The 24,918-nt window shown below is 43.5% G+C and overlaps 1 protein-coding gene across 3 annotated transcripts in view; it reads left to right on the top strand.

Moving 5' to 3' along the window:
• The first annotated feature begins 287 nt into the window (after window positions 1-287).
• Window positions 288-24,918, top strand: part of MOB1B (MOB kinase activator 1B) — a 71,520-nt gene continuing 46,889 nt past the window's right edge. The window contains exon 1 of one of the 3 annotated variants that reach the window (XM_055297403.2): window positions 288-614. In XM_055297403.2, coding sequence (XP_055153378.1) covers window positions 601-614 — 14 coding nt within the window. In that variant the 5' untranslated portion in view covers window positions 288-600. Of the gene's footprint in view, window positions 615-18,636; window positions 18,684-24,918 lie in introns of those variants that run through there. The other 2 variants (XM_063610398.1, XM_063610396.1) reach the window with 2 other exon arrangements.

The raw sequence follows: 24,918 nt of genomic DNA, 5'->3' as shown, positions 1-24,918 counted from the left end.
CCTTTCACCGCCCTTGGCCGGGCACTCACTGCGGGCCTAACTCCGGTGGTAATTCCATCCCTCACTGCGGGACCCTGACATCCCCGAGCTGAAGCCCACTTCCTCCCTTACCTCTGGAGCCCAGCTGAGCGGCTCCGACAGCTCTGAAACGACCCCTAACCGGGTGGACAGGGGGGCCGGGCAGCCCCGGCGCACACGCTGGGCGTGGTCCCTGGCAGCAGAAGAGACCAGAAGGTGAGGGACCCCGTCAGGCCGCAGCCGGAGGGGCGGGGTGGGCTTGCACCGCTATCGCGAGAGCTCGTGAGGTGGGGGCGGCGGGGAGCTGGGGAGGGGCTCGCGGAGAGCCTGCAGCCCTGCCCCGCCTCCCTTTCCTTCCCCTCCCCTGGAGTTATTCAAGACGAGCGCTACCCACTTCCGCCCCCTCCGCCTGCCATTGGAACTAGCTGAGCCGAACTAGTTGCGGCCACCGAGCAGCCGGCTCTCTGCACCTCCTCCTCCGCCTCCCTGTCTCCTGTTCCATTCGCCTTTCCTCTTCTTTCCTGGCCCACGCCGCTCCGAGGCCTCGCCACCGCCGAGCCTGCAGCCTGCCCCGCGGCCAACATGAGCTTCTTGTTGTGAGTAGCCAGGCCCCGCACGCGCCGGCTTTGTTCGGGTGGACCTGGGCCCCCGCCCGCCGCCCGCCCTCGTCCCGACCCTCCTGGCCTCGCGCTGCCGGGGCCCGGAGTCACCACCAAGCGGGGCCCTGGGACTGCGCGGAGCGCTCGGACTACCTAACCGCCGCCTCCACATAGGGCTTCGAGTACTCTTGGGCTCCTCCAGCCCTGACGAGGTTCTTTCCCCCGGCACATCCCGGGGCCAGCGCCTGGATTCCTTTATCACCCCCGTCTCTGCCTTCGCTCGCATTCCCGGGCTTGTTTGCGAGCTTCTCGTGGGTATCTCCCACTCTCCTGCACAACCCGTATCCAACCGGTGCCCGGTTGAATGGCTCCGTCGCGGCTGCCTATTGCTCTTTTCTGGGTCCCAAGCACAGAAGATAAGACTGTCGTACTTTCCCAGGACCCTTTTAACTTCTTCTCTCGTCTTAGGGCTGGGAAGTTGGGATGACAAGTTGTGTAGATGTAACACTGAAACAAGGCTGCTCGCGGGTCGGGATCCCTTGGACACAGACTGGGGTCCCCGGGAAAGGGATCTGGAGCCGCCCCCTTGCTTCCTAGAGGCGCCCTTCCTCCCAGAGTACTTCCCTGAAGAAGACGAGTTTTATCTTTTTAGACAACCAGCAAATAGGTTGTGGATAGTGTGCCCTGCCTACGTTGATTAGGTCCACTGGGGAGTTGTTTTGAAAATCATTTGTAAATGCCAACTTTGGCGTCATGTTTAGTGCTGGTCATTATTTCACTTACTTATCGTTTGTTCCAGACGAGTGGGGGGAACGTGGAGAGGGAAGGGCAGAAGGATGGGATGGCCAGATGTGGATATGGAGGCAGTAGATAAGCCTCAGGTCCTCTGAAAACAGGGGTTACACCCGGAGGAATAACTCCTTTGAAGGAAGCTTCGTTGTGATGCACTCATTCCGTGTTTAGTCTGTGTTTAGAAAACTAATAAAAAGCTTAGAGGGTGAAACTCACCCATATACTGTTTTACTGTTGTGGAGAAATTAGCATTTAAAGATTATTTTCTTAAGATTTCTCTTCTTTCCTTGCCTAATAATTTTTAGTCATTACATTGACGTCTGAATACTGAGAATTTAATTCACCCTTATTTTCACATGCCCACATCTAGAATTTTTTTTTTAGGGTGTTTAAGCAAAACTGAAGAAGGCTGACCTAGGGGCAGACTTGCTATTTCCAATATGCATAGGGGACCTGGCTTGTGTCAACTTGCCTAAAACCTTTAAACTGAAAGGGATTTCTTAGGCTCCTCCTAGAAGTTGATTCTGAGTTTGTCAGATTGGCATAGGGCTAGATGACAGGACTGGGTGACTTTATAAAAAAGTCCTTGTTTCCTACTTTAGTTCTTCTTCTTCTTTTTTTTTGAGACGGAGTCTCCGCTCTGTTACCAGGCTGGAGTGTGTAGTGGCGTGATCTCGGCTCACTGCAACCTCTGCCTCCTGGGTTCAAGCGATTCTCCTGCCTCAGCCTCCTGAGTAGCTGGGACTACAGGCCCGCGCCACCACGCCTGGCTAATTTTTGTATTTTTAATAGAGATGGGGGTTTCACCATGTTGGCCAGGCTGGTCTCGAACTCCCGATTTCAAGTGATCTGCCTGCCTTGATCTCCTAAAGTGCTGGGATTACAGACGTGAGCCACCGCGCCTGGGCAGTTTCTTGTTTTAGTTCTAATTACCATATTCAAGCATCTCAGTTTGAAGCTTCTCATCTTGAGCTTAATTTTACATTGCTAATGTTTGATTTTTTTCAAGAATTTAGAAGCTGTATTCAAAAATAGCACTGTAGATGATGTCCATGACTACTGCTGATGGGCTTGTGTCTAGTAAGCTAAATTGGTTAAAGCAAGGCTGGGTGCAGTGGCTCACACCTGTAATCCCAGCACTTTGGGAGGCCAAGACGGGCAGATCACCAGGTCAGGAGTTCGAGATCAGCCTGGCCAATATGGTGAAACCCCGTCTCTACTAAAAATACAAAAATTAGCTGGGCGAGGTGGCGCGCACCTGTAGTCCCAGCTACTCGGGAGACTGAGACAGGAGTATCACTTGAACCTGGGAGGTAGAGGTTGGAGATGAGATCGTGCCACTGCACTCCAGCCTGGGCGACAGAGTGAGACTCCGTCTCAAAAAAAAAAAAAAAAAAAGTTAAAGCAGGGAAGAGCCATATTTGGCTGAAACTAGGGGATGGAGAAGTTTCTGATGCTATTTTTTGAATACAAATACAGTAGTGTCCTATTTTTATATGGCTCAGTATTTAATAGATTCAGAATTGTGGTGGATTAGTTCGTTTCTTCTGAAGGTTAGTAACTACAAAAGAAATCTTGCTGTAACTAATGTATATAGAACCCTAAGCATTTGCACTATTTGGGGCACAATTTTTCAGTTAGGTTATATCTATCTAGCAGTTGATATATTCTCAACATATTTAGCCCATGTGCTTGACAATCAGAAAAGTTAATTCAACATTTTCAGTTTTGGTCTTTGTCTACCATCAGTTAAAAATCCAAAGTGAACACCACATGGAAATGATTATTATTGGAAGTGAAAGAACAAAGCTTTGGTTATTTCATCTATTTGTTATTTGGTATAACTGTCTGAATACTGTTTCTTTTTTTTTTTTTTTTTTTTTGGAGACAGGATCTCACTCTTGCCCAGGATGGAGTGCAGTGGCGTGATCACAGCTAACTGTAGCTTTGACTTCCCAGGCTCAGGTGATCCTTTCATCTCAAACCCCCTCCCCGCTACAAGTAGCTGGTACTACAGGTATGCGCCACTATGCCTAGCTAATTTTTTTTTTTTTTCGGTAGAGTCAGGGTTTTGCTATGTTGCCCTGGCTGGTCTCCTGGGCTCAAACAATCCACTCATCTTTGCCTTCCAAGATGCTCAGATTACAGGTGTGAGCCTTCGCACCTGGCTATCTGAATACTATTTCTGTACCAACAGATGAGCAGAGAAGGAAAGCGTTACAGCTTAGGAGTTAAGTACAAATATTTTCCTCCCGTTCTTGGAAGCTTACTGGGAAGCCTACGATCAGTGGATGGAGCAGAGGAAATAAGGGCAATGCAAGATGGGGCTGCAAAGGTGGTGACTCATGACTCTTGAGGGCTCTAAGATAGAAGGAAAGAATTACTACTGATTTTTAAAAGATGCATTGTGGGCCGGGCACAGTGGCTCCTGCTTGTAATTCCAACACTTTGGGAGGCTGAGGTGAGCGGATCACTTGAGCCTAGAGTTCTACACCAACCTGGACAACATGGCGAAACTCTCTTTCTACCCCCAAAAATACAAAAATTAGCCAGGTGTGGTGGTGTGAGCCTGTAGTCCCAGCTACTCTGGGGGCTGAGGTGGAAGGGTCATCTGAGCCTGAGGAGATTGAAGACGTCAAGGCTATAATGAGACGTAATCATGCCACTGCAGTCCAGCCTGGCTTGTAGAGAGTGAGACTCTGTCTTAAAAAAAAAAAAAGGCCGGTCCTGGGGCGTGGAGGCTCAGGCCTGTAATCCCAGCACTTTGGGAGGCCGAGGTGGGTGGATCACTTGAGGTCAGGAGTTTGAGACCAGCCTGATCAAGAAATGAAACCCCATGTCTACTAAAAATAAAAAAAATTAGCCGGGCATGGTGGCGGTTGCCTATAATCCCAGTCACATGGGAGACTGAGTAGGAGAATCACTTGAATCCGGGAGACAGAGGTTGCAGTGGGCCAAGATTGCATCACTGCACTCCAGCCTGGACGACAGAGTGAGACCGTCTCAAAAAAAGAAAAAAAAAAATCACTGTGCCTGGCACTGATGTAGATGTTGGGCACCATTTGTGACAAAGGAGAAAAAAATCCCTGCATTGGTGGGGCTTATGTTCTGATAAGTGTCCCGAAATACTGAACATCAATAAATCATGTAGTATGGCAGACGGTTGTAAGTGCCATGGAACAAAGGAGAGCAGGGTATAGAGATTTTTGGATAGGGAGTTGAGACAGATTAGGATAATCCCCAGAGTGAGTTCCCAGATCATCTGCAGGAATGATACCTTTGTGTAGCTTTTGTATAAATGCTCAGGATAAATTTGCACTGCATATGTGGGGTTGGCTGGGACAGAGCTTTGGTTGTGCCGCAAGTTGGCCGCTGTGTATCTTCAGATTAAGCTAAACTCTCATGGCAGATACGGAAACTTCACAGGGACCTCATTTAATTTTGTGGGCTCAAATCTTTTAAACACATCCTTAGCACCTGCTGTGTGCCAGGCATAGAGGAAGATAAGAGATTCCAGAGATGGTGGATGGTATATCGTCATCTATGATAGATGCAATACAATCATGGGGGCCTAAAGTATTTGTAGCAATTTGTTCCACTTAGGCTTTAGGAAAGTTTCATGAAAGAAGTGGGTGATAATTAATGGAAGTTGAACAAGAGCTCTCTAAGAAGACAAGGGGAAATGGGAGATTACAGTCAGAGGAAACATCTTTGATATTCACAGAAATTGCCTGTGAATTGCGCACTTCCACGTTTGTGCAAGAGGCTATAGAATTTGGGAGCTAGCAGGGGTCTATTAGTAACATGGCCTACTTACTTCTTTTTGCTAAAGAGGCAAAATCACCAACTTCAGGTTGGTGGCCTAATTATTGGCCTGGGGACAATTGGAACTCAGGTCTCCTGATGTAGGGGTTTTTCTTTCCTGACATTTTATGCATATAAAAGGCAGGGAAATTGAGGATAAAAGTGAGTTCTAAGTAATCATTCAAAAAGTATATTTCATGTTCTCTAAGTTTCTAGCATTTTTAAGTTATGGGTCTCTTTTGACTAATGGAATTCTGAAAAAAAAAATTTGACTTGGGAAAGACCAAAGTGTAATTTCCTAATGTAAGGCTACTTATCTGGAACGGATACATTTAGTTTAACTTTTTCTTGTTAAGAGACAGGGTCACCGAGGACGGTGGCTCACGCCTATAACCCCAGCACTTTGGGAGACTGAGGGGGTGGAACCTTGAGCCCAGGAGTTTGAGAACAGCCTGGGTAACATGGCAGAACCCCCATCTCTACCAAAAACATTAGCCAGGTGTGGTGACGCTCAGCTGCTTAGGAGGCTGAAGTGGGTGGATTGCTTGAACCCAGGAGGCAGAAATTGCAGTGAGCCAAGATTGCACCACTGCACTCCAGCCTGGGTGACAGAGTCAGCCTCCCACTCTGAGCTGGGCGTGGTGGCGCACGCCTGTAGTCCCAGCTACTTACTCAGCAGGCTGAGGCAGGACAGTCACTTGAACCTGGGAGGCAAAGTTTGCAGCTGATTTTTGTATTTTTAGTAGAGTATTTTTGCCATGTTGGCCAGGCTGGCCAGGCTGGTCTCGAACTCCTGGCCTCAAGCAATCTGCCTGCCTTGGCCTCCCAAAGCGCTGGGATTATAGGTGCCAGCCATTGCCTCCCAAACTGCTGGGATTACAGGCATGAGCCACTGCGCCTGGCCTACCACTGAATTTCTATTTCAGCAGTTTGAGAGGTCGAGGTGTGTGGATTACCTGAGGTCAGGAGTTCGAGACCAGGCTGGCCAACATGGTGAAACCCCGTCTCTACTAAAAATACAAAAACTTAACTGGGCATGGTGGCACATGCCTGTAATCCCAGCTACTTGGGAGGCTGAGGGAGGAGTTTCAATATCAGTTTCAGTTTCAGTATCAGTTGGTTTAAAATGAAAATTAGACAAAGTATTTTCTTGATATTTAATTTTTTTTGGTTTTACTTGGGTTAGTAGCTTTATACAAGGAAATTTGGTTATTTCTGTGGTTTACAATAACTTAATAACCAAACTTAGACATTGGGATTTTAGAAATCCCATACAATTTTGGAACATACATTATTCACAAAAATATATCCTAAAGAAGATTGAACATAATTTTGGCAATCCCATGTACCTAAACGTGTCAGATAATCCTGTTTACCTTTTTTCTAGATGTTTTCAGGGGCCCTCTGATCCATCCACAAAGCCAGGCATTAGAAAAGACAGTTTTGAAGCTGAAGTTTGATTTTGGAATTCCAGATTCCTGTAAATTATTTATTTTGCCAAAATGATGACTCAGAAATTTTAAAGAAGTAAAAACCTTTTATAACCTTTTACCAAAAAAACCCCACATTCTACTGTTCTTACACACATTGTATATAAGACTGTTTCTTTTGTTGTTGTTGTTTTGAGATGGAATCTTGCTCTGTTGCCCAGGCTGGAGTGCAGTGGCGCTATCTCGGCTCACTGCAACCTCTGCCTCATGGGTTCAAGTGATTTTCCTCCCTCAGCCTCCCAAGTAGCCAGGACTACAGGCGCGCACCACCACGCCAGGCTAATTTTTGTAGTTTTAGTAGAGATGGGGTGTGTTGGTCAGGCTGGTCTAGAACTCCTGACCTCAGGTGATCAGCCGGCCTCGGCCTCCCACAGTGTTGGGATTACAGGCGTGAGCCACTGCACCCAGCCGTAAAACTGTTTCTAGTAGTCTTAATTGCATGTTATAATGGCAACTCTTAGCTATTTTAATTTTAATGTAAAACCTGGTGAGTTATGTTCAATAAGGTTTGATGTATAGTTATAACTCCACATGTCCCCAGGCCTTACCTAGCTGGAAAGCAGGTAAGTTAAACAATTTTCAAAAGCCAAAGAAGCAGCTTATGACCCTAAAGCATCCAACAAACCTAATATTTGAACATAATTTAATTACATATTATAACATAATATGTAACCACGTATTTACATTTTGAAGACATATTTTACTAATAATCTTTAAAACTATCCTTATTTCCCAAAAATTACTCAAGTCACATGAACTAAATAAGACATTACGCTTTTCACTTTTCTGACAAAATACTTGATTTAAGCTCCTCTTCCTCTTCCTCTTCCTCCTCCTCCTCCTCCTCTTCCTCTTCCTCTCCTCCTTCTCCTTTTCATTCTCCTTCTCCTCCTTCGACAGTCTCACTTTCCGCTCACTGCACCTCCACCTCCTGGGTTCATGCGATCTCCTGCCTCAGCCTCCCAAGTAGCTGGGATTACAGGCGTGCCCCGCCATGCCCGGCTAATTTTTGTATTTTTAGTAGAGATGGGGTTTTACCATGTTGGCCAGGCTGGTCTCGTACTCCTGACCTCAGGTGATCTGCCTGCCTCGGCCTCCCAAAGTGTTGGGATTACAGGTATGAGCCACTACACCCGGCTTCTTATTATTAAAGCAATTAATTTAAAACTTTACAGAGGAGATAAACAGTGACTTTTACTTTATATTTAACTAGTTTGCACAGAGAAAGAAGCCAGAGATAGACTGGTAAGAAATTCTTACCCTTTTGCTGGCATGCCAGTTTTCTGGGTTCTCTCTCTCTCTGAGTGGTCCTAGTGACCCTGCTTGACTGTATGCAGACAAACACATTGCCATGAATTAAGAATACTCACAAATAGTTTACAGATTTTTGGGGGAAATTAGGCAGAGAAAGAGAAGCATGATTCAAACTCTATTTACAAGAGTATACTCAACACAGTTAAAGTATCAGGAAGCCTAAAATCCAAAAAGTTAGCTTAAGGATAAAAAGCTGGTGTACTCCATTAATTCCTACTGATAAAGGTAGTTTAGGAATTCCAGATAAAGGGAACAAATGATGACTTGCTAGAAATGCATCAGAAACAAAATAACCATTCGCGGAACCAAATAAAAGCCTTCCACTAGGAACTAAAAAATATCATGGTTTTTTATATATATGCATACCCAAGCAAAGCCAGAGGAGAATAAACAGCAAATGAATGAAAACTAGAAGCAAAAACAAACAGGAAACCAACCCTAAATTTTCCTATTTAATTTACCCTGGAGGCTACAGTGTTACCTAGGGCCCCAGGAAACTCACATAATGAATATCTTATTCCTGATACACAATTTCATATCCTTTAGTTTACCAATACTATTATACATTCTATGCAATCAAGAAATCCACTTTAGGCACATGACCAGTAAGTACTCCAGTGCCAGCACTATCTATGCAAAACAGTAAACATAATGTGAAGCAATGCAGGCTTGTGTGTGAAATTTGGCTCCACAGTAAATCCAGCTTCATGCTTAACTATATTAAAAAAAGACTTGCCAAACTGCTGATGGATTTCTTTCTTTCTTTCTTTCTTTCTTTCTTTTTTTTTTTTTTTTTTTTCCTGAGATGGAGTATTGCTCTGTCACCCAGGCTGGAGTGCAGTGGTGTGATCTCAACTCACTGCAACCTCTGCCTCCTAGGTTCAAGCAATTCTCTTGCCTCAGGCTCCCGAGTAGCTGGGATTACAGACACGTGCCACTGTGCCCAGCTAATTTTTGTATTTTTAGTAGAGATGGGGTTTCACCATGTTGGCCAGGTTGATCTCGAACTCCTGACCTCCTGATTCACCCACCGTGGCCTCCCAAAGTGCTGGGATTACAGGCATGAGCCACCGTGACTGGCCTGCGTTTCTTTACAATACTTCTTATTTTACTTTAATCAAGGCTAAGAGCTTTAACTATGAAAGTGTTAATTAGCCCAATGTTTTCAATTATCTATCAGGTTTTAAAGAATACTTTATTATTTAAACTTTTCCCACATCTTTCTCCCCTACTTAATGACTCTTTACTACATTGTTTCATAAATAACCTTTTAAATCTGTAATTTGAACCGACTTTTAGATAACTTCTGAATTAGACAAAATTATTCTTTCTTCCACTAATAACATAATCCTTTCTGGCACATTTTGTATACAGAATTATGTGTTAACTAAAATTCTTATCCTTGGTAACCTAAAACTTTAGTGAAACCCTAAAAAGCAAGAAATCCTGAACTATCAGATATGGGCATTTATAGATAAGAACAATTCCACAATTTTAGAAACATATTGCCCCATATCACAACCATTTCTTAGTTGAAGATGACCCAGATATTAAATGAGCATCGAAAATAACTTTAAGATTTTAATTTACACAAAAAGTTTACCTAAAACATTTATCCCATTTGCTGTACTTTTTACTTTTAACAAGGGAGACACGAGACATCAACCAACACATGTAAAATGAACATTGGTTCACTCTGGAAAGGCAGGACAATTCGAGGTGGGGAGGGGGCTTGGGGGCTTTCAGATCATAGGTAGGTGGGAGACAAACGGTTGCATTCTTCTGAGTTTCTGATTAGTCCTTCCAAAGGAAGCAATCAGATGTGCATTTATCTCAGTGAGACTTTGAATAGAATGAGAGGCAGGCCCGAATTAACACTGACATTTAAAAATATCTAGCAAAGACAAACATAAAATTCAGACAAAATGTATGCTGACGATTCTGAAGGCATTTCTATTTTTATTCCACCAATAATTTTGAAGCTGATTTGTTTAGTAAAGTTATAGTTTTAAGTCACATGAACTTGAAAATTGCTTAGACTTAATTTATGAGCACTCTTACTCATAAGCCAATTGTGGTAGACACAACATATAACAATAAGTGTACATATGAATAAGTACATCTAGACAGGTATACACACACACAAACGAAGATCCAGTTGCTTGGAACCTTAGCCATGAATAGCAATACAAGCTTGCCAGTTTTACTTTGCCCCAATAGGTAATCCAATGAAGGCTGTGAACCAAAATTTTGAGTAAAGCAGTCTCCATGGCAGTTTGATTATTAAAGGCCAAACCTCCCCAGACTCTGAAGAGCGCTGGGGCCAAACAGTACCAAAGGAGAGCATCACGTGAATCAGGCCCCCTGCTTAGAACCGCAGCACAAAAGCCTGGATACATGCAACACCATCCCACTTTCCCATTAAACAGTAAGCCCCAGATTCCAAACAATTTTGGGGCAAAGCAGCGTTACAACTGCGAGAGAAAATTCTGAGGAGGGCTCAGAACCTCTAGACCTCAGAACCTCTGCAAGAGCATCCTCTTTGGGGAGGCTGAGGTCCACAGGATCCCCCAGAGCATCCTCCTATGGGGTCCAATCTTAGTGTGTCAGATGTCTCTGACCTTAGGTGGGCACCGGTGCCACATGCGTAGAGACGAAGTTTTGCCATGTTTCCCAGGCTGGTCTCCAACTCCTGGGCTCAAGCAAACTGCCCGCCTCAGACTCCCAAAGTGCTGGGATTATAGGCGTGAGCTACCTTGCCTAGTCAAATTTTCTTTATCTGTCTGCCTAAGTCTTTTTGTTGTTCTCAAATTGAAATTTGATGATAATAGTTTAGTAGTTATAGTATTATAGTATTGGGCATTAGGGGGAACTTTTTTTTTTTTTTTTTTTTTTTGAGACAGAGCCTCGCTGTCATCCAGGCTGGAGTGCAGTGGCGCAATCTCAGCTCACTGCAGGCTCCGCCCTCCGGGGTTCACGCCATTCTCCTGCCTCAGCCTCCTGAGTAGCTGGGACTACAGGTGCCCACCACCTCGCCCAGCTAATTTTTTGTATTTTTAGTAGAGACGGGGTTTCACTGTGTTAGCCAGGATGGTCTCGATCTCCCGACCTCGTGATCCGCCTGCCTCGGCCTCCCAAAGTGCTGGGATTACAGGCATGAGCCACCGCTCCCGGCCTTGGGGGAATATTTTTTATGTAAATCTTCTTTTGTAGAAATAGGTAACAGTAGGGCCGGGTACGGTAGCTCACGCCTGTAATCCCAGCACTCTTGGAGGCCAAGGCGGGTGGCTCACGAGATCAGGAGAAAGAGACCATCCTGGCTAACACGATGAAACCCCGTCTCTACTAAAAATACAAAAAAATTAGCCGGGCCTGGTGGTGGGTGCCTGTAGTCCCAGCTACTCAGGAGGCTGAGGCAGGAGAATGGCGTGAACCCGGGAGGCAGAGCTTGCAGTGAGCCGAGCTCGCACCACTGCACTCCAGCCTGGGCAGCAGAGTGAGACTCAAAAAAAAAAAAAAAAATTAGACTCCAAAAAAAAAAGAAATAGGTAACAGTATAACTTAGTGGAAATGTATAACGTGTAAATAAAGAGTAATTTAGTAGAAACAATGGGGGAAAGGTATTTTAAGGCAACATTTTCTGGTGTTTGGGATCATGTTTCAAACAGATGAGCAACAGCATAACCCTCCTGCTGTTTAGAGAATCCATTTGTTTGCTGGAGCTCTGTAGTGTTAGATGTAACTACTGAAATACCTCTTTGTTTAAAAACTCCCTGTGGTTATAGTTTTTGCTCACATATGCCTGGTTCCATTCTCACTAACCCTTCTCCATACCTGCCAAATATTCAGTTGTCTTATTTTCAACTATTAGGAATTGTACTTTTTAGTCAGTGAACAGCAGACCAATTCACAGCAATATTTTGAGGTCTGCTGCAGTGGCTTAGACTCTTCAATGCTTTAAGTCCCAGAGTGGCTTAGACTCTTTCAGCCCTTTAATTAATCTTCATCAGTGTTTCATTTGGAAAATAGCAAGCCATCAAGAACCAACTTTTTTTTTTTTTTTTTAATTATACTTTAAGTTCTAGGGTACATGAGCACAACGTGCAGGTTTGATACATAGGTATACATGTGCCGTGCTGCTTTGCTGCACCCATCAATTCATCATTTACATTAGGTATTTCTCCTAATGCTGTCCCTCCCCCAGTCCCCCATCCCCCAACAGGCCCCAGTGTGTGATATTCCCTGCCCTGTGTCCAAGTGATCTCATTGTTCATTTCCCATCTATAAGTGAGAACGTGCGATGTTTGGTTTTCTGTCCTTGTGATAGTTTGCTGAGAATGATGGTTTCCAGCTTCATCCATGTCCCTGCAAAGGACATGAACTCATCCTTTTTTATGGCTGCATAGTATTCCATGGTGGATATGTGTCACATTTTCTTAATCCAGTCTATCATTGATGAACAATTGGATTGAAGAACCAACATTTTTTAAAAATTATATTTCTAATTATAGTTAGAACCAAACTATACCAAAAAACTACAATTTTAAACAGCTAGACATTTGGGAACCAAAATTTGCTTTAGTTGAGCTCTATTGATTTGATTTGATTTTTATTTTATTTTTTTGAGATGGAGTCTTGCTTTGTAACTCAGGCCAGAGTGCAATGGCGCAATCTGGGCTCACTGCAACCTCCATCTCCTGGGTTCAAGTGATTCTCCTGCCTCAGCCTCCCGAATAGCAGAGACTTATAGGTGCGTGCCCGGCTAATTTTTGTGTTTTTAATAGAGACGGGGTTTCACCATATTGGCCAAGCTGGTCTTGAACGCCTGACCTCTGGTGATCTGCCCTCCTCAGGCTCCCACAGTGCTGAGATTACAGTCATGAGCCACCACGCCTGGTGAGCTTTATTGATTTTAGCTTTCTTTCCAGTGGGAATGTATTTGTAAGGTGTTGTCTAGGGATAACTATACTTGTTAGCCATGTCTTTGCCTTTTTTGATGTCACTTAACATTAAGGAAGAAAAATACCACTGTTATTTTATGTAGCAGAAGAAAAACTACTCTTGGTCCTCTGGTGGCAGAAGGTACTCTCAGGACTGAGGGGATCAGTGTCTCTACATAACCATAATCCTTGAGAAGTCTGCTGTAGACTCTCAAAGCGTGGATCTTTGGCACCACCTAGGAGTATGTTTGAAATGCAGGATTTCAGGTCCTAATCATTGGATTATAATGCATTTTAATAAGATCCCTAGATGTTTTGAAAGCACCTTCCAAAGTGCATGCCTGTATATTTAATTTAAATTGTTTGAGATAAGGTAAATAAGAAAAATCCTTGGATTCAGTATAACACGAGTTCTGTCTTTGAGAGATTCCCAGTAAGGGAGCCTCAGTGTAGATCCCCTTACTGTCCTTTCACACTTGCAATTATTTTCTTGTTTAATGTCTTTTTTTCTCCTTCTGGATTCTAAGTTTTCTCCTCCTGGGCTGAGGGTTTGTTCATCATTTTATTTCCCAGCACATTAGGACATTGCTTAGCAAATATGTTTTCAATAATTTTCTTATTTGTGTGAGTGACAGGGTCTCACTCTATCACCCCAGCTGGAATGCAGTGGTACTATCTCAGCTTACTGCAACCTTAACCTCCTGGGCTCGTGATCCTTCCACCTCAGCTTCCTGAGTAGCCAGGACTTTAGGTGTGTGCTACCATTCCTGGATAATTTTTGTATTTTTTGTAGAGACAGGGTTTTGCCATGTTGTCCAGGTGGTCTTGAACTCCTGGGCTCAAGCAGTCCATCCACCTTGGCCTCCCAAGTGCTGGGATTACAGCCATTCGTTTTTTTTAAATTAAGGAAGATTGTCATGGGAGAGAACAGTGGCCGATGAGTGAGGAAACCCGAGATTCAGAGTCTTTGGTCTGTCACTAGCTATGTAACCTTGGGCAGATGACTTAATTTCTTAGTTTCTATTTCCTCTGCCTACTGGAGGGTAACGAATGCTCCTTCCATTGGGTTAATGTGAGACTTGAATGACAGAATGTCTATGAAAGCTTTTCATAAACCAGAGTCCTGTATAAACACTGTCATTATCTCCACTCATGAAATTCGCAAGCCCAGTGTATAAACTGTTTGTGCATTCCAATTTTTTTTTTTAGCTATCTTACAAATGTATGGCATTATTGCGTAATAAAATGAACATTTATTGAACACTTTCTGTGTGTAAAAGCAGTGTTAGGTGCTTGCTGGTGGTGGGAGGAGAAAGGAAGGGGTTTAGAAATAAACAAGATGTGCCGGGCGCAGTGGCTCACGCCTGTAATCCCAGCACTTTGGGAGGCGGATTATGAGGTCAGGAGATCGAGACCATCCTGGCTAACACGGTGAAACCCCGTCTCTACTAAAAATACAAAAAAATTAGCCGGGTGTAGTGGTGGGCATCTGTAGTCCCATCTACTTGGGAGGCTGAGGCAGGAGAATGGCACGAACTCAGGAAGTGGAGCTTACAGTGAGCCGAGATCACGCCACTGCACTCCAGCCTGGGCAACAGAGCGAGACTCCGTCTCAAAAAAGAAAAAAAAAAAGAAATAAACAAGATGCGGTCTCTGTCCTCAAGAATCTTAGCACTGGAGACCAGCATGTTACATAGATGTGCTCCTTAATGGTTGTTTTTAACTCTTAGTTCCAAGTCCACTGGCTAATGATGGTTAAAGACCCTTGCATTGCAAGATATTGCATTGAGTATACAAACTTTTTTGGGTGTGTGTGTGAAATAATTGCAGTCTGTGTTCATCAAAAATTAGGAATATAAAGAAAAAAAATTGCTGTCAGCCGGGTACAGTGGCTCATGCCTGTAATCTCAGCACTTTGGGAGGCTGAGGTGGGTGGATCATCTGAGATCAGGAGTTCGAGACCAGCCTGGCCAATGTCTCTACTAAAAATACAGCAATTAGCCAGGCGTGGTGGCACTCGCCTGTAATCCCAGCTACTCGGGAGGCTGAGGCAGGAGAATCGCTTGAACCTGGGAGGCGGAGGTTGCAGTGAGCCGAGATCATACCACTGTACCCCAGCCTGGGCAACAGAGTGAGAATCCGTCTCAAAAAAAAAAAAAAATTGCTGTTAATACCACAGTTATAAATATGTGTAGTGCATTCACCTGTTTAAAACAGCAAGAATTTTGCCTAATTGAGCTTCTGGTTTTTAGTCAGAGGCTGTTTTTATTGTGTGGATGCAGGGGCCTCCCCTGCTTGTTCTTGGTGTTGCTGCCACTGCTGTTCAACTTTAGCATCTTGGTTTTTAATATGGGGGGAAGTGGTAGGAATCCTTCAGCGCACTCGCTTCCTGTAGTTCACTTGGGCATTTCAGGTAGATATTGGAATGGGCTGGAAGTGGTCTGCAAAATTCCAAGGCATAGAAGGCCTCCCTGAGATGTTTGCTTACCACTCCAGCCTCGTCTGTGCCTTCCTGCTCCAACTTCCCTCCCCCACAGTGTTCAGTGATTGTATTTGCATTTCTCTCAACCTGCTTTGCTCCCACGGCTTTCTGCCTTTGTAAATGCCGTTCCTGTTATTCTGGCTGGACTGCTCTTCTCCCCACCCCCATTTCTTTAGCTCAGGAGTCAACTTTTTCCCTGGCCTGTGCCCCCTTCCCAATTTGTTAGATACCATTTCAGTGCCCTTTATAGTCCTTATCATAGTCCTTTCCAAAAAGACATTGTACTCCACCCACTGTCACGTGTATGATCTCTTTGAAGATGGGGCATTTTCAAAAAATATTTGTTTTAAATCTCTACCGCCTAGCATAGTGCCTCTTAGTAACAATTTTTTTTCCTGACTAATCAATGACATTTTCAAGAATTTTTTTTTTTTTGAGATGGAGTCTTGCTGCGTCACCTAGGCTGGAGTGCAGTGGTGTGATCTTGGCTCACTGTAACCTCTGCCTCCCGGGTTCAAGCGACTCTCCTGCTTCAGCCTCTTGAGTAGCTGGGATTACAGGCGCATGCCACCATGCCCGGCTAATTTTTTGTATTTTTAGTAGAGATGGGGTTTCACCATGTTGTTCAGGCTGGTCTCGAAGTCTTGACCTTGTGATCCACCTGCCTCAGCCTCCCAAAGTGCTGGAATTACAGGCATGAGCCACCACATGTGGCCTGACATTTTCAAGAATTTCATCATGGGTGGTGAGAGTATGAGTGATTCTCCTCAGTCTGTTGTATGTTTTTCCCTTGTAAAGATTTTAGGGAAAATATTAAAAGGTGGCTACTGTGCACAGAAGAGTTTAGAATACCTATTTATTGGATTTTTAAAATTAAAAAAAAATTTTTTTAAATAGACACGGGGTGTCGCTATGTTACCTTGGCTTGTCTTGAACTAGGTTCAAGTGATCCTCCCACCTTGGCCTCCCAAAATGCTGATATTACAGGCGTGAGCCACTGCACTCAGCCTTATTTATTGTATCTTTATCCCATAGTTTTGTAGAGACCTTCTTTACAGGATTGTCATATACCAGGCACAAGTTTCCTATTTTCCAATGTGCCCTGTAAATTGTGTTCCCTCTCCCAGGGAATGACAGTGCTCATTTCCCTGTATTCCCACTATCATTGCATCATTAAGAAAAAGAGTCATGAAAGCTTCTTGGACTTTTAAAATTAGTGCCAAATAAACAAGATAATAGTAAAGGTTCTTCCAAATAATTTCTGTCCCCTGTATTTCTTTTCTTCTTCTTTTTTTTTTTTTTGAGACAGTCTTGCTCTGTCACCCAGGCTGGAGTGCAGTGGCGTGTATCTTGGCTCACTGCAAGCTCCACCTCCCAGGTTCAAGTGATTCTCCTGCCTCAGCCTCCCAAGTAACTGGGATTACAAGTGTGTGCCATCATGCCTGGCTAATTTTTGTGTTTTTAGTAGACAAGGAATTTTCCCATGTTGGCCAGGCTGGTCTTGAACTCCTGACCTCAAGTGATCTGCCCACCTTGGCCTCCCGAGGGATTACAGGTATGAGCCGCTGCACCTGGCCAATTTAATTTTATTATTTTATTTTTGGAGACAAGGTTTTGCTCTGTGGCTGAGTCTGTAGCGCAGTGGCCGAACAACTGCTCATTGTGGCCTCTACCTCCCGGGCTCAGGTGATCCTCTTACCTCAGCCTCCTGAGTAGCTGGGACCACAGGTACACGTCACCACACCAAGCTAATTTTTTTTTTTTTTTTTTTTTTGAGACGGAGTCTCGCTCTGTCGCCCAGGCTGGAGTGCAGTGGCACGATCTCGGCTCACTGCAACCTCTGCGTCTTGGGTTCAAGTGGTTCTCCTGCCTCAGCCTACCGAGTAGCTGGGATTACAGGCATGTACCACATGTGCCCGGCTAATTTTTGTATTTTTAGTAGAGATGGGGTTTCACCATGTTGGCCAGGTTGGTCTCAAACTCCTGGTCTCAAGTGATTCGCCAGCCTCGACCTCCCAAAGTGCTGGAATTACAGGTGTGAGCCACCGTGCCCGGCCCCATTCTGCCAGCTTTTCAATATATATTATGTAAGCACTGTGGAAAGTTGAGCCAAGTACTGGAATATAATTTTTTTTTCTTTTGAGACCGAGTCTTGCTCTGTCACCCAGGCTGAAGTGCAGTGGTGCGTTCTCGGCTCACTGCAACCTCTGCCTTCCAGATTCAAGTGATTCTTCTGCCTCAGCCTCCCGAGTAGCTGGGATTACAGGTGACTGCCACCATGCTTGGCTAATTTTTTTGTATTTTTAATAGAGACAGAGTTTCACCATGTTGGCCAGGCTGGTCGTGAACTCCTGACCTCAAGTGATTTGCCTGTCTCAGCATGCCAAAGTGTTGGGATTACAGGTGTGAGCCACCCCACTCAGCCTGGAATATAATTTTATTTTTCCTCTTCTGCATAATTTTATGCTGTCTCTGTAATTGTTTTGTTTAATTTCATATGTATTCATTAGTCTTTTATCCTCATATACTCCCCCAGTTAACCTTCAAACATATTTAAATTCTTTTCTTATAATTAAAAAAATTATTTTTAATTTTTAAGATTAATTATTATTATTATATGTATATTTTTAGAGACAGGGTCTCTCTCTGTTGCCCAGGCTAGAATATGGCAGATCATAGCTGTAGCCTCCCAGTTCTGGGCTCAAATGATCCTCCTGCCTAGCTGGGACTACAGGCGCAGTGCATGCCAGTATGCCCGACTAATGTTTTAAATTTTTTTGTAGAGATGAGGGCTTGCTGTGTTGCCCAGGTGTAAGGAGTTTAAAATTATATTAGTCTTGCTCAGCCTTCAGAAGCAATGCTAGGCCTCTGACCAACAAATGACCCTATGTGGGCTACAGCCTACATGGAGATTAAACACCCACCACCAGTCCTGAAAAACTTCAAAGAAGAAAGGGAGTGTACTGTGGAACTTCTCAAACCTAGGGAATCTGGCCAATTCTCTAGGTTTCAGACCATCCGAAGACACACAAAGTCAAAAATGAAGCATTATGAATTAAACCTTTAGAGCTGCATATTTGCACGTAGCTGATAATTTCAGCTAGCGGCTTGGCAACATAAGCTGGGACCCTCTGATTGCTCTCTGAAGTCTCGCCTGTGGAGTAAGCACACTTTGCCTGGAACTCATTTCAGTTGGAACTCCAGATGGCTGTTCTAGGACTTCCCAGTGCTGCTTAATCTGAATGTAGGTATTTTCCTCAACTTGGTGAATGTGTGTGTGTGTATTTTCCATTTCTGTCACTTTAGTCTTTGCTAAGTTAACCATTATACTCTTTTTTTTTCTTTCGAGACAGGGTCTTACTCTGTCGCCCAGGCTGAAGTGCAGTGGCTCACTGCAACTTCTGCCTCCTTGCACTGCTCACTGCAACTTCTGCCTCCGGAGCTTAGGCGATTCTCTCACCTCAAGCCTCTGGAGTAGCTGGGACTACAGGTGTGTACCACCATGCCTGGCTAATTTTTGTATTTTTAGTAGAGACAGGATTTTGCCATGTTGGCCAGGCTGTTTTCGAACTCCTGAGCTCAAGCAAGCTGCCCACCTCAGCCTCCCAAAGTGCTGGGATTGCTGGAATTACAGGCATGAGCCACTGGTATACTCTTTTGCTATGTTAATCATTAAACTTCTCTTTGAACTGCATTTAAGTGTAATATTGTGGTTTCTTTTGCTTGCAAATCCTTAAACCCAAACTGAAAGTAAAACTTTCAGCAAAACACTAGGCTGGTCTTGAACTCTTGGCCTCAAGCTGTCCTTCCTTGGTCTCTGAAAGCACTGGCATCACAGGCATGAGGCACCGTGCCTGGCTCATTTGATCTTTTTGAACAAGCCTATGTTGGAGTTTTTGACCTGCTCCAGTCTGTATTGTTGGTATTATATAGTCCTGCACCATAACTGTCATATTTGGAATCTCTTTTAGCCTTCATCCATGGGATTCCCCTTACATAGTTCTTGGGTTGGATTGCCTGTTTCTTTGATCTCATGTCTTGGTTTACTTTTTTATTTTGGTGAGGCAGATCTTCTAAAACTCTAGAAGCAATAAGAGGAATGTAAATATTTTAAGACCTTATATATCTGAACATACCCTCATACTTGATTGGCATTATGTCAGAGGAGTATAGAGTTCTAGGGTAGAAATAATTTTCCTACAGAATTTTGTTTTAATTTGTCTGGGATCGAAGTTCCATTTGCTGTTCAGAAGTCTAAATGGGCTTCTTTTTTTTTTTTTAAATTTTTTTGAGACAGAGTCTTGCTCTGTTGCCCAGGCTGGAGAGCAGTGGTGAGCTCTCAGCTCACTGCAACCTCCGCCTCCAAGGTTCAAGCTGTTCTCCTGCCTCAGCCTCCCGAGTAGCTGGGGATTACAGGCACCCACCACTACACCTCTCTAATTTTTGTATTTTTAGTAGAGACAGGGTTTCGCCATATTGGCTAGGCAGATCTCATACTCTTGTCTTCAGATGATCCTCCTGCCTCAACTTCCCAAAGTGCTGGAATTACAGGCGTGAGCCACCTTGCCCGGTCTCTAATACTTTTTTATTGGTTTTTTGATTTCTGATCTTTTGTATGGGACTTCTTTTTCTTTCTGAATTATTCTAAGATCTTATCTTTGTAACTTTTCCTAAATTCATAAAGGCATCCTCTGGCATGGGTCTATTTTCGTGCACTGTTGTGGGTTCTCTTTTAGTCTAAAAGAGCATTTTCAATTCTAGGAAAATATCCTGATTTATTGATAAAACACTTTATCTTTCTGAATTTTCTATATCTTGGATATTAGGCTTCTTGACTGGTCCTTAATTTTTTTTTTTCTCGTTTCCCATCTTTTTTTTTTTTTTTTTTATTGAGATGGAGTCTCACTTTGTCACCCAGGCTGGAATGCAGTGGTGTGATCTCGGCTCACTGCAATCTCTGCCTCCGAAGTTCAGGTGATTCTCATGTCTCAGTCTCCCAAGTAGCTGGGACTACAGGCACGAGCCACCACACCTGGCTAATTTTTTGTATTTTTAATAAGGGGTCTCCCCATGTTGGCCAGGCTGGTCTTGAACTCCTGACCTCAGGCTGTGTGCCTGACTTGGCCTCCCAAAGTGCTGAGATTACAGGCATGAGCCACCGTGCCTGGCCCATCTCTTTGTTTTTGTGCTTTATGTTTTAGGAGATTGCATCAGTTTTACTTTCTATTCCTTGTATTTTTAATTTCTGCAATCATTTTTCAAAAAATTTCAACAGTCCTATTTAATTTCTCCTTTTTCTATATGGTGTCCTGTTCTCAGTTCATGAAGCATTCTTTTTTTCCTGTTGGCTAAAGATTTTTATTGATAGTTTTTGGGCTTTTTTGAACATTTAGTTTGTCCTCCAAGTTACTTTTTTCGATTTTGGTGTCATCTCTCATGTTAGAAGCTTCCTTCCAGTGTCTGGTAATTCTTTTGCTTTCTGCTTTTATTTATAAGTAGGGCAATTAAAAAGCTAATTGGATTTCTGTGTGTATGAGTGTGGAGGGTTTACTAACTGGGCTTTGCTGAAGGATGATATAGCTAGGTTATTAGGTTATTTCCTTGAAGAACTCCTGGTATGATTATCTTTTCAGGTCTTTATACATGGTGTGGTCAGATTTGCCCCTCCCCCCCACCCCCCACCAAAAAAAAGAGCTTTCAGCCTTTGTTTGGAGGTTATTATCCCTGGTTGCAAGGCTAGGGGTCTCGACACTGATTGTTCAAATTCACTTTATCTCCATGTGTTAAGTATGGTAAACTTGCCTGCAACTATACCTGTGTCTCTTAAGCCAGAGACCTTCTGTTTTGCCCTCTCCATAGAATAAACCTTTAGCTTTCAGTTTTTCCTCAGGGTTGGGGTGGTACAGAAGCCCACTGTGTAGATTGTTTAGGGGTTCTGGAGGTATAACTGCTTTTTAAACAGAGTGGTAAAAATCCTGTTCTATTTTTACTTGCACTTCCAAGTATTCTACATCTAGAGGTGTCACTAATTCCTAAATCTTTTGTGGGATCCATGATGTAAATTGGATGGGTTTTAATTTTAGGATTGGGTTTTTTTTTTTTTTGGAGATGGAGTTTTGCTCTTGTTGCCCAGGCTGGAGTGCAATGGCATGGCTCACCACAGCCTCTACCTCCTGGGTGCAAGCGATCCTCCTGCCTTAGCCTCCCAAGTAGCTGGGATTACAGGCATCTGCCATCATGCCCAGCTAATTTTTGTATTTTTAGTAGAGATGGAGTTTCACCATGTTGGCCAGGGTAGTCTCGAACTCCTGACCTCAGGTGATCCGCCCACGTTGGCCTGTGATTACAGATGTGAGATTACAGGTGTGAACCACTGTGCCCAGCCTAGGATTGGGTTTTCTTAGGGACATTAAATCAATTATTCATCTACTTTATAATTTCCAAAATTTTGTTGTTTTCTCTTTCATTCTTTCTATTTCTATGAGATTATGATTTAAAAAACTTCACTTTATTGTGACTTTGAGTAGAAAGTGGAGGCTAGTGTATGTTTTCAGCCCAACATCTTCAATAGTTTTCTTGTAAATACTAATCCATTTTATTGTTATGTTCTGTTAAGCATTCGCAATTGTGTTGTGTCTAAGTGAAGGGAAATTGTGTTATTGTGTTGAATCACTGCAGTGTATTAGTAGGTATTCTTAAAATCCTTTTTTCAACGAATTTGGTATTTCCTTTTTCTAACTTTGACTGTTCAGCAGCTCTCATTTTTGCAAGAAAACAGATGAATCCAAATTTGAGCTACAAGGGGCCAGGCTCAGTGGCTCATGTCTATTATCCTAGCACTTTGGGAGGTCGAGGTGGGTGGATCACTTGAGGTCAGGAGTTCAAGACCAGCCTGGCCAACGTGGCAAAACCCCATCTCTACTAAAAATACAAAATTATCCAGACATGGTGGCGCACACCTGCAATCCCAGCTACTCAAGAGGCTGAGGCCTGGAGGATCTCTTGAACCTGGTGAAACGGGAAAGGTTCTCTTGTCCCCCTTGAAGGGTGTGCGGTGGGGGGTGTGGCTCGCTTCTTTGGTGTCCTGCTGCTCAAACCTCTACAGGGAGTGTGCAGTGCTGAAGCCCCAGTGGGCGTGTGTTACCTGGTGCTCTTTTAGTTTAGCCATCAGCTCATTGAGACCCCTTGCCTAACAAGGACAAGAGAGTTTTTTGTATCCCGGAGTTCTTGCCTTGGTGTACAGAAGAATTGGATCACAGGTGGGCTTGGAGAAAGAATGCAAGGTTTTATTGAGTGGAAGTAGCTCTCAGAAGATGGAGGAGCCAGGGGGAGATGGTTTTCCCCTGGAGTCTGGCCACTCTGCGGCCTAATGTCTCCTCCAACTGCCCTGGCCAGTCTCTGCATCTTTCCGTTGGTTTGTGGCCTGCCCAGTGCCGGCATCTGTTGGTTTGCTCTCCTGCCGGTGTGCTCCACTTGATGTCCTCTTGACGTCCAGCTGCTTGTGTCTTCTTCCGCTGATGTGTTCCTCTCCAGGTCCAGCTGCTTGTGTCTCTGCCTGTTAGGGTCTCGGGGGTTTTTATAGGCACAGGATGGGGCCATGGTGGGCCAGGGTGGTCTTGAGAAATGCAACATTTGGGCATAAAGGCAGGAGTGCCTGTCCTCACCCAGGTCCATGGGCACAGGCCCAGCCCTCTCCAGAGACCCACCTTCCTCTGTCTACCCAGCACTTTTCTGCCTCCCTTCCATACCACTAGGAAGTGGAGGTTGCAGTGAGCTAAGATCGCGCCACTGCACTCTAGCCTGGGCGAGGACAGAGCAAGACCCCATGTCGGAAAACAACACAAACCACCAAATTTGAACTGCAAGGAATATCTGTTATGTGTTTTCCTAGCTTCCCACAGTGCTTAACCTGGTGGTGTCTTGCCAGTATTAGGTATCCTAGAGGATTAAAGATGAATCTCTGTCCATGTATCAACATTGTTATCAGTTAAATGTCTCTAAAATCTGATTCTGAATGGGTGAACAATTTTCCTTTCGTTTTTGTTTTCAGGTTAATAATAAAAATAATATTAGGGCATTAAATATTAATTGGTCTTTTAATGTATCTCAGCTTTGAATTTAGGATTTGATTAACCAAATTTAACTGTAGTATTTTGTCTTACTGTAACTGCGGAAGTAGACATCTCTTACCACATGTACATTGTCTGATTTTCTCTTTATTTGTATCTGGCTATCATATCTCTCTTGACTACTTTGGCTATTTCTTTTTTTTTTTTTTCTTTTGTATGCCATACACACACAGTAGTAGTGGCTGTTTCTTAACAGGTTAATTTGAATTTCCAGATGCCCTTTTAGACATGAAATATGTTCTCAGTACTATACTTTAATTTCTACTTACCTCTTTGTCACTTTTATCTGCTGCAACTTAAGAAATTTATTTTATTTATTTATTTTTTTGAGACGGAGTCTCGCTCTGTTGCCCAGGCTGGAGTGCAATGTGGTGATCTCGGCTCACTGAAAGCTCTGCCACCCAGGTTCACGCCATTCTTCTGCCTCAGCCTCCCAAGTGGCTGGGACTATAGGCGCCCGTCACCACGCCCGCCTAATTTTTTGTATTTTTAATAGAAATGGGGTTTCACTATGTTGGCCAGGATGGTCTCGATCTCCTGACCTTGTGATCCACCCATCTCGGCCTCCCGAAGTGCTGGGATTACAGGTGTGAGCCACCGTGCCCAGTCAAGAAATTTCTTCCTTCTTTCCCTTCTTCTGTTCCATCCTTCCTTGTGACATTCTCTTTGGTATCTTTCTTTTCAGAGAAACTTTGGTATCTTTCTTTTCAGGGAAAATTAACATTTGAACGTTCAAATACTAATTTAATCTTTTAACGTAAAGCTAATTACTGAGATCACAAACTTGGTGTTTTTAATTTTATCATTATGGTAAAACTGGACTGAGATACTTCAGTTATCTGTCAGAAGACCAGATGATTTGATGTTAACCCTGTAAAAGAATTTTGTTTCTAAATTTCTTAAACCTCTTGATTAGAATGTTTTAATAGTTGTGAAAGGCTTTAGTAAGTTTTATAATTTAATATTATTATCAATCTTAGCTAATATTTCAGATTATTCAGGTTATGCATCAGAAGTATGCTTTGGTAACTCTCATTTAAATCCTCAATGTCTTTGACCTTAATTACACATTGGTTAAAATTGACCTCCAAATCAGGAATGATTCTTATTTTATTAAAAACAAAAAATCCTAAGAAGCAAACACTCAAATCAGCTGCATTTGAAGTTAGATTTATAGGAGAAAATAGTTTATAACTTTTGTGTACATATTACCAATATCTTCTAGGTAATTAAAGTGGAATTGTCATTTAATAAGTAAAGTTATTTCCTAGGACACTTTTATCAGTTTTTATAGGCATTAGCATGGATTTCTTTATTTTTTTAAGAATGAATTTAATGCATTGAATTTCT

Source organism: Symphalangus syndactylus, chromosome 10 (genome assembly GCF_028878055.3).
Source record: "Symphalangus syndactylus isolate Jambi chromosome 10, NHGRI_mSymSyn1-v2.1_pri, whole genome shotgun sequence".
In the NCBI taxonomy this organism is placed as follows: Eukaryota; Metazoa; Chordata; class Mammalia; order Primates; family Hylobatidae; genus Symphalangus; species Symphalangus syndactylus.
This window is presented reverse-complemented; position numbering and strand designations above follow the sequence as displayed.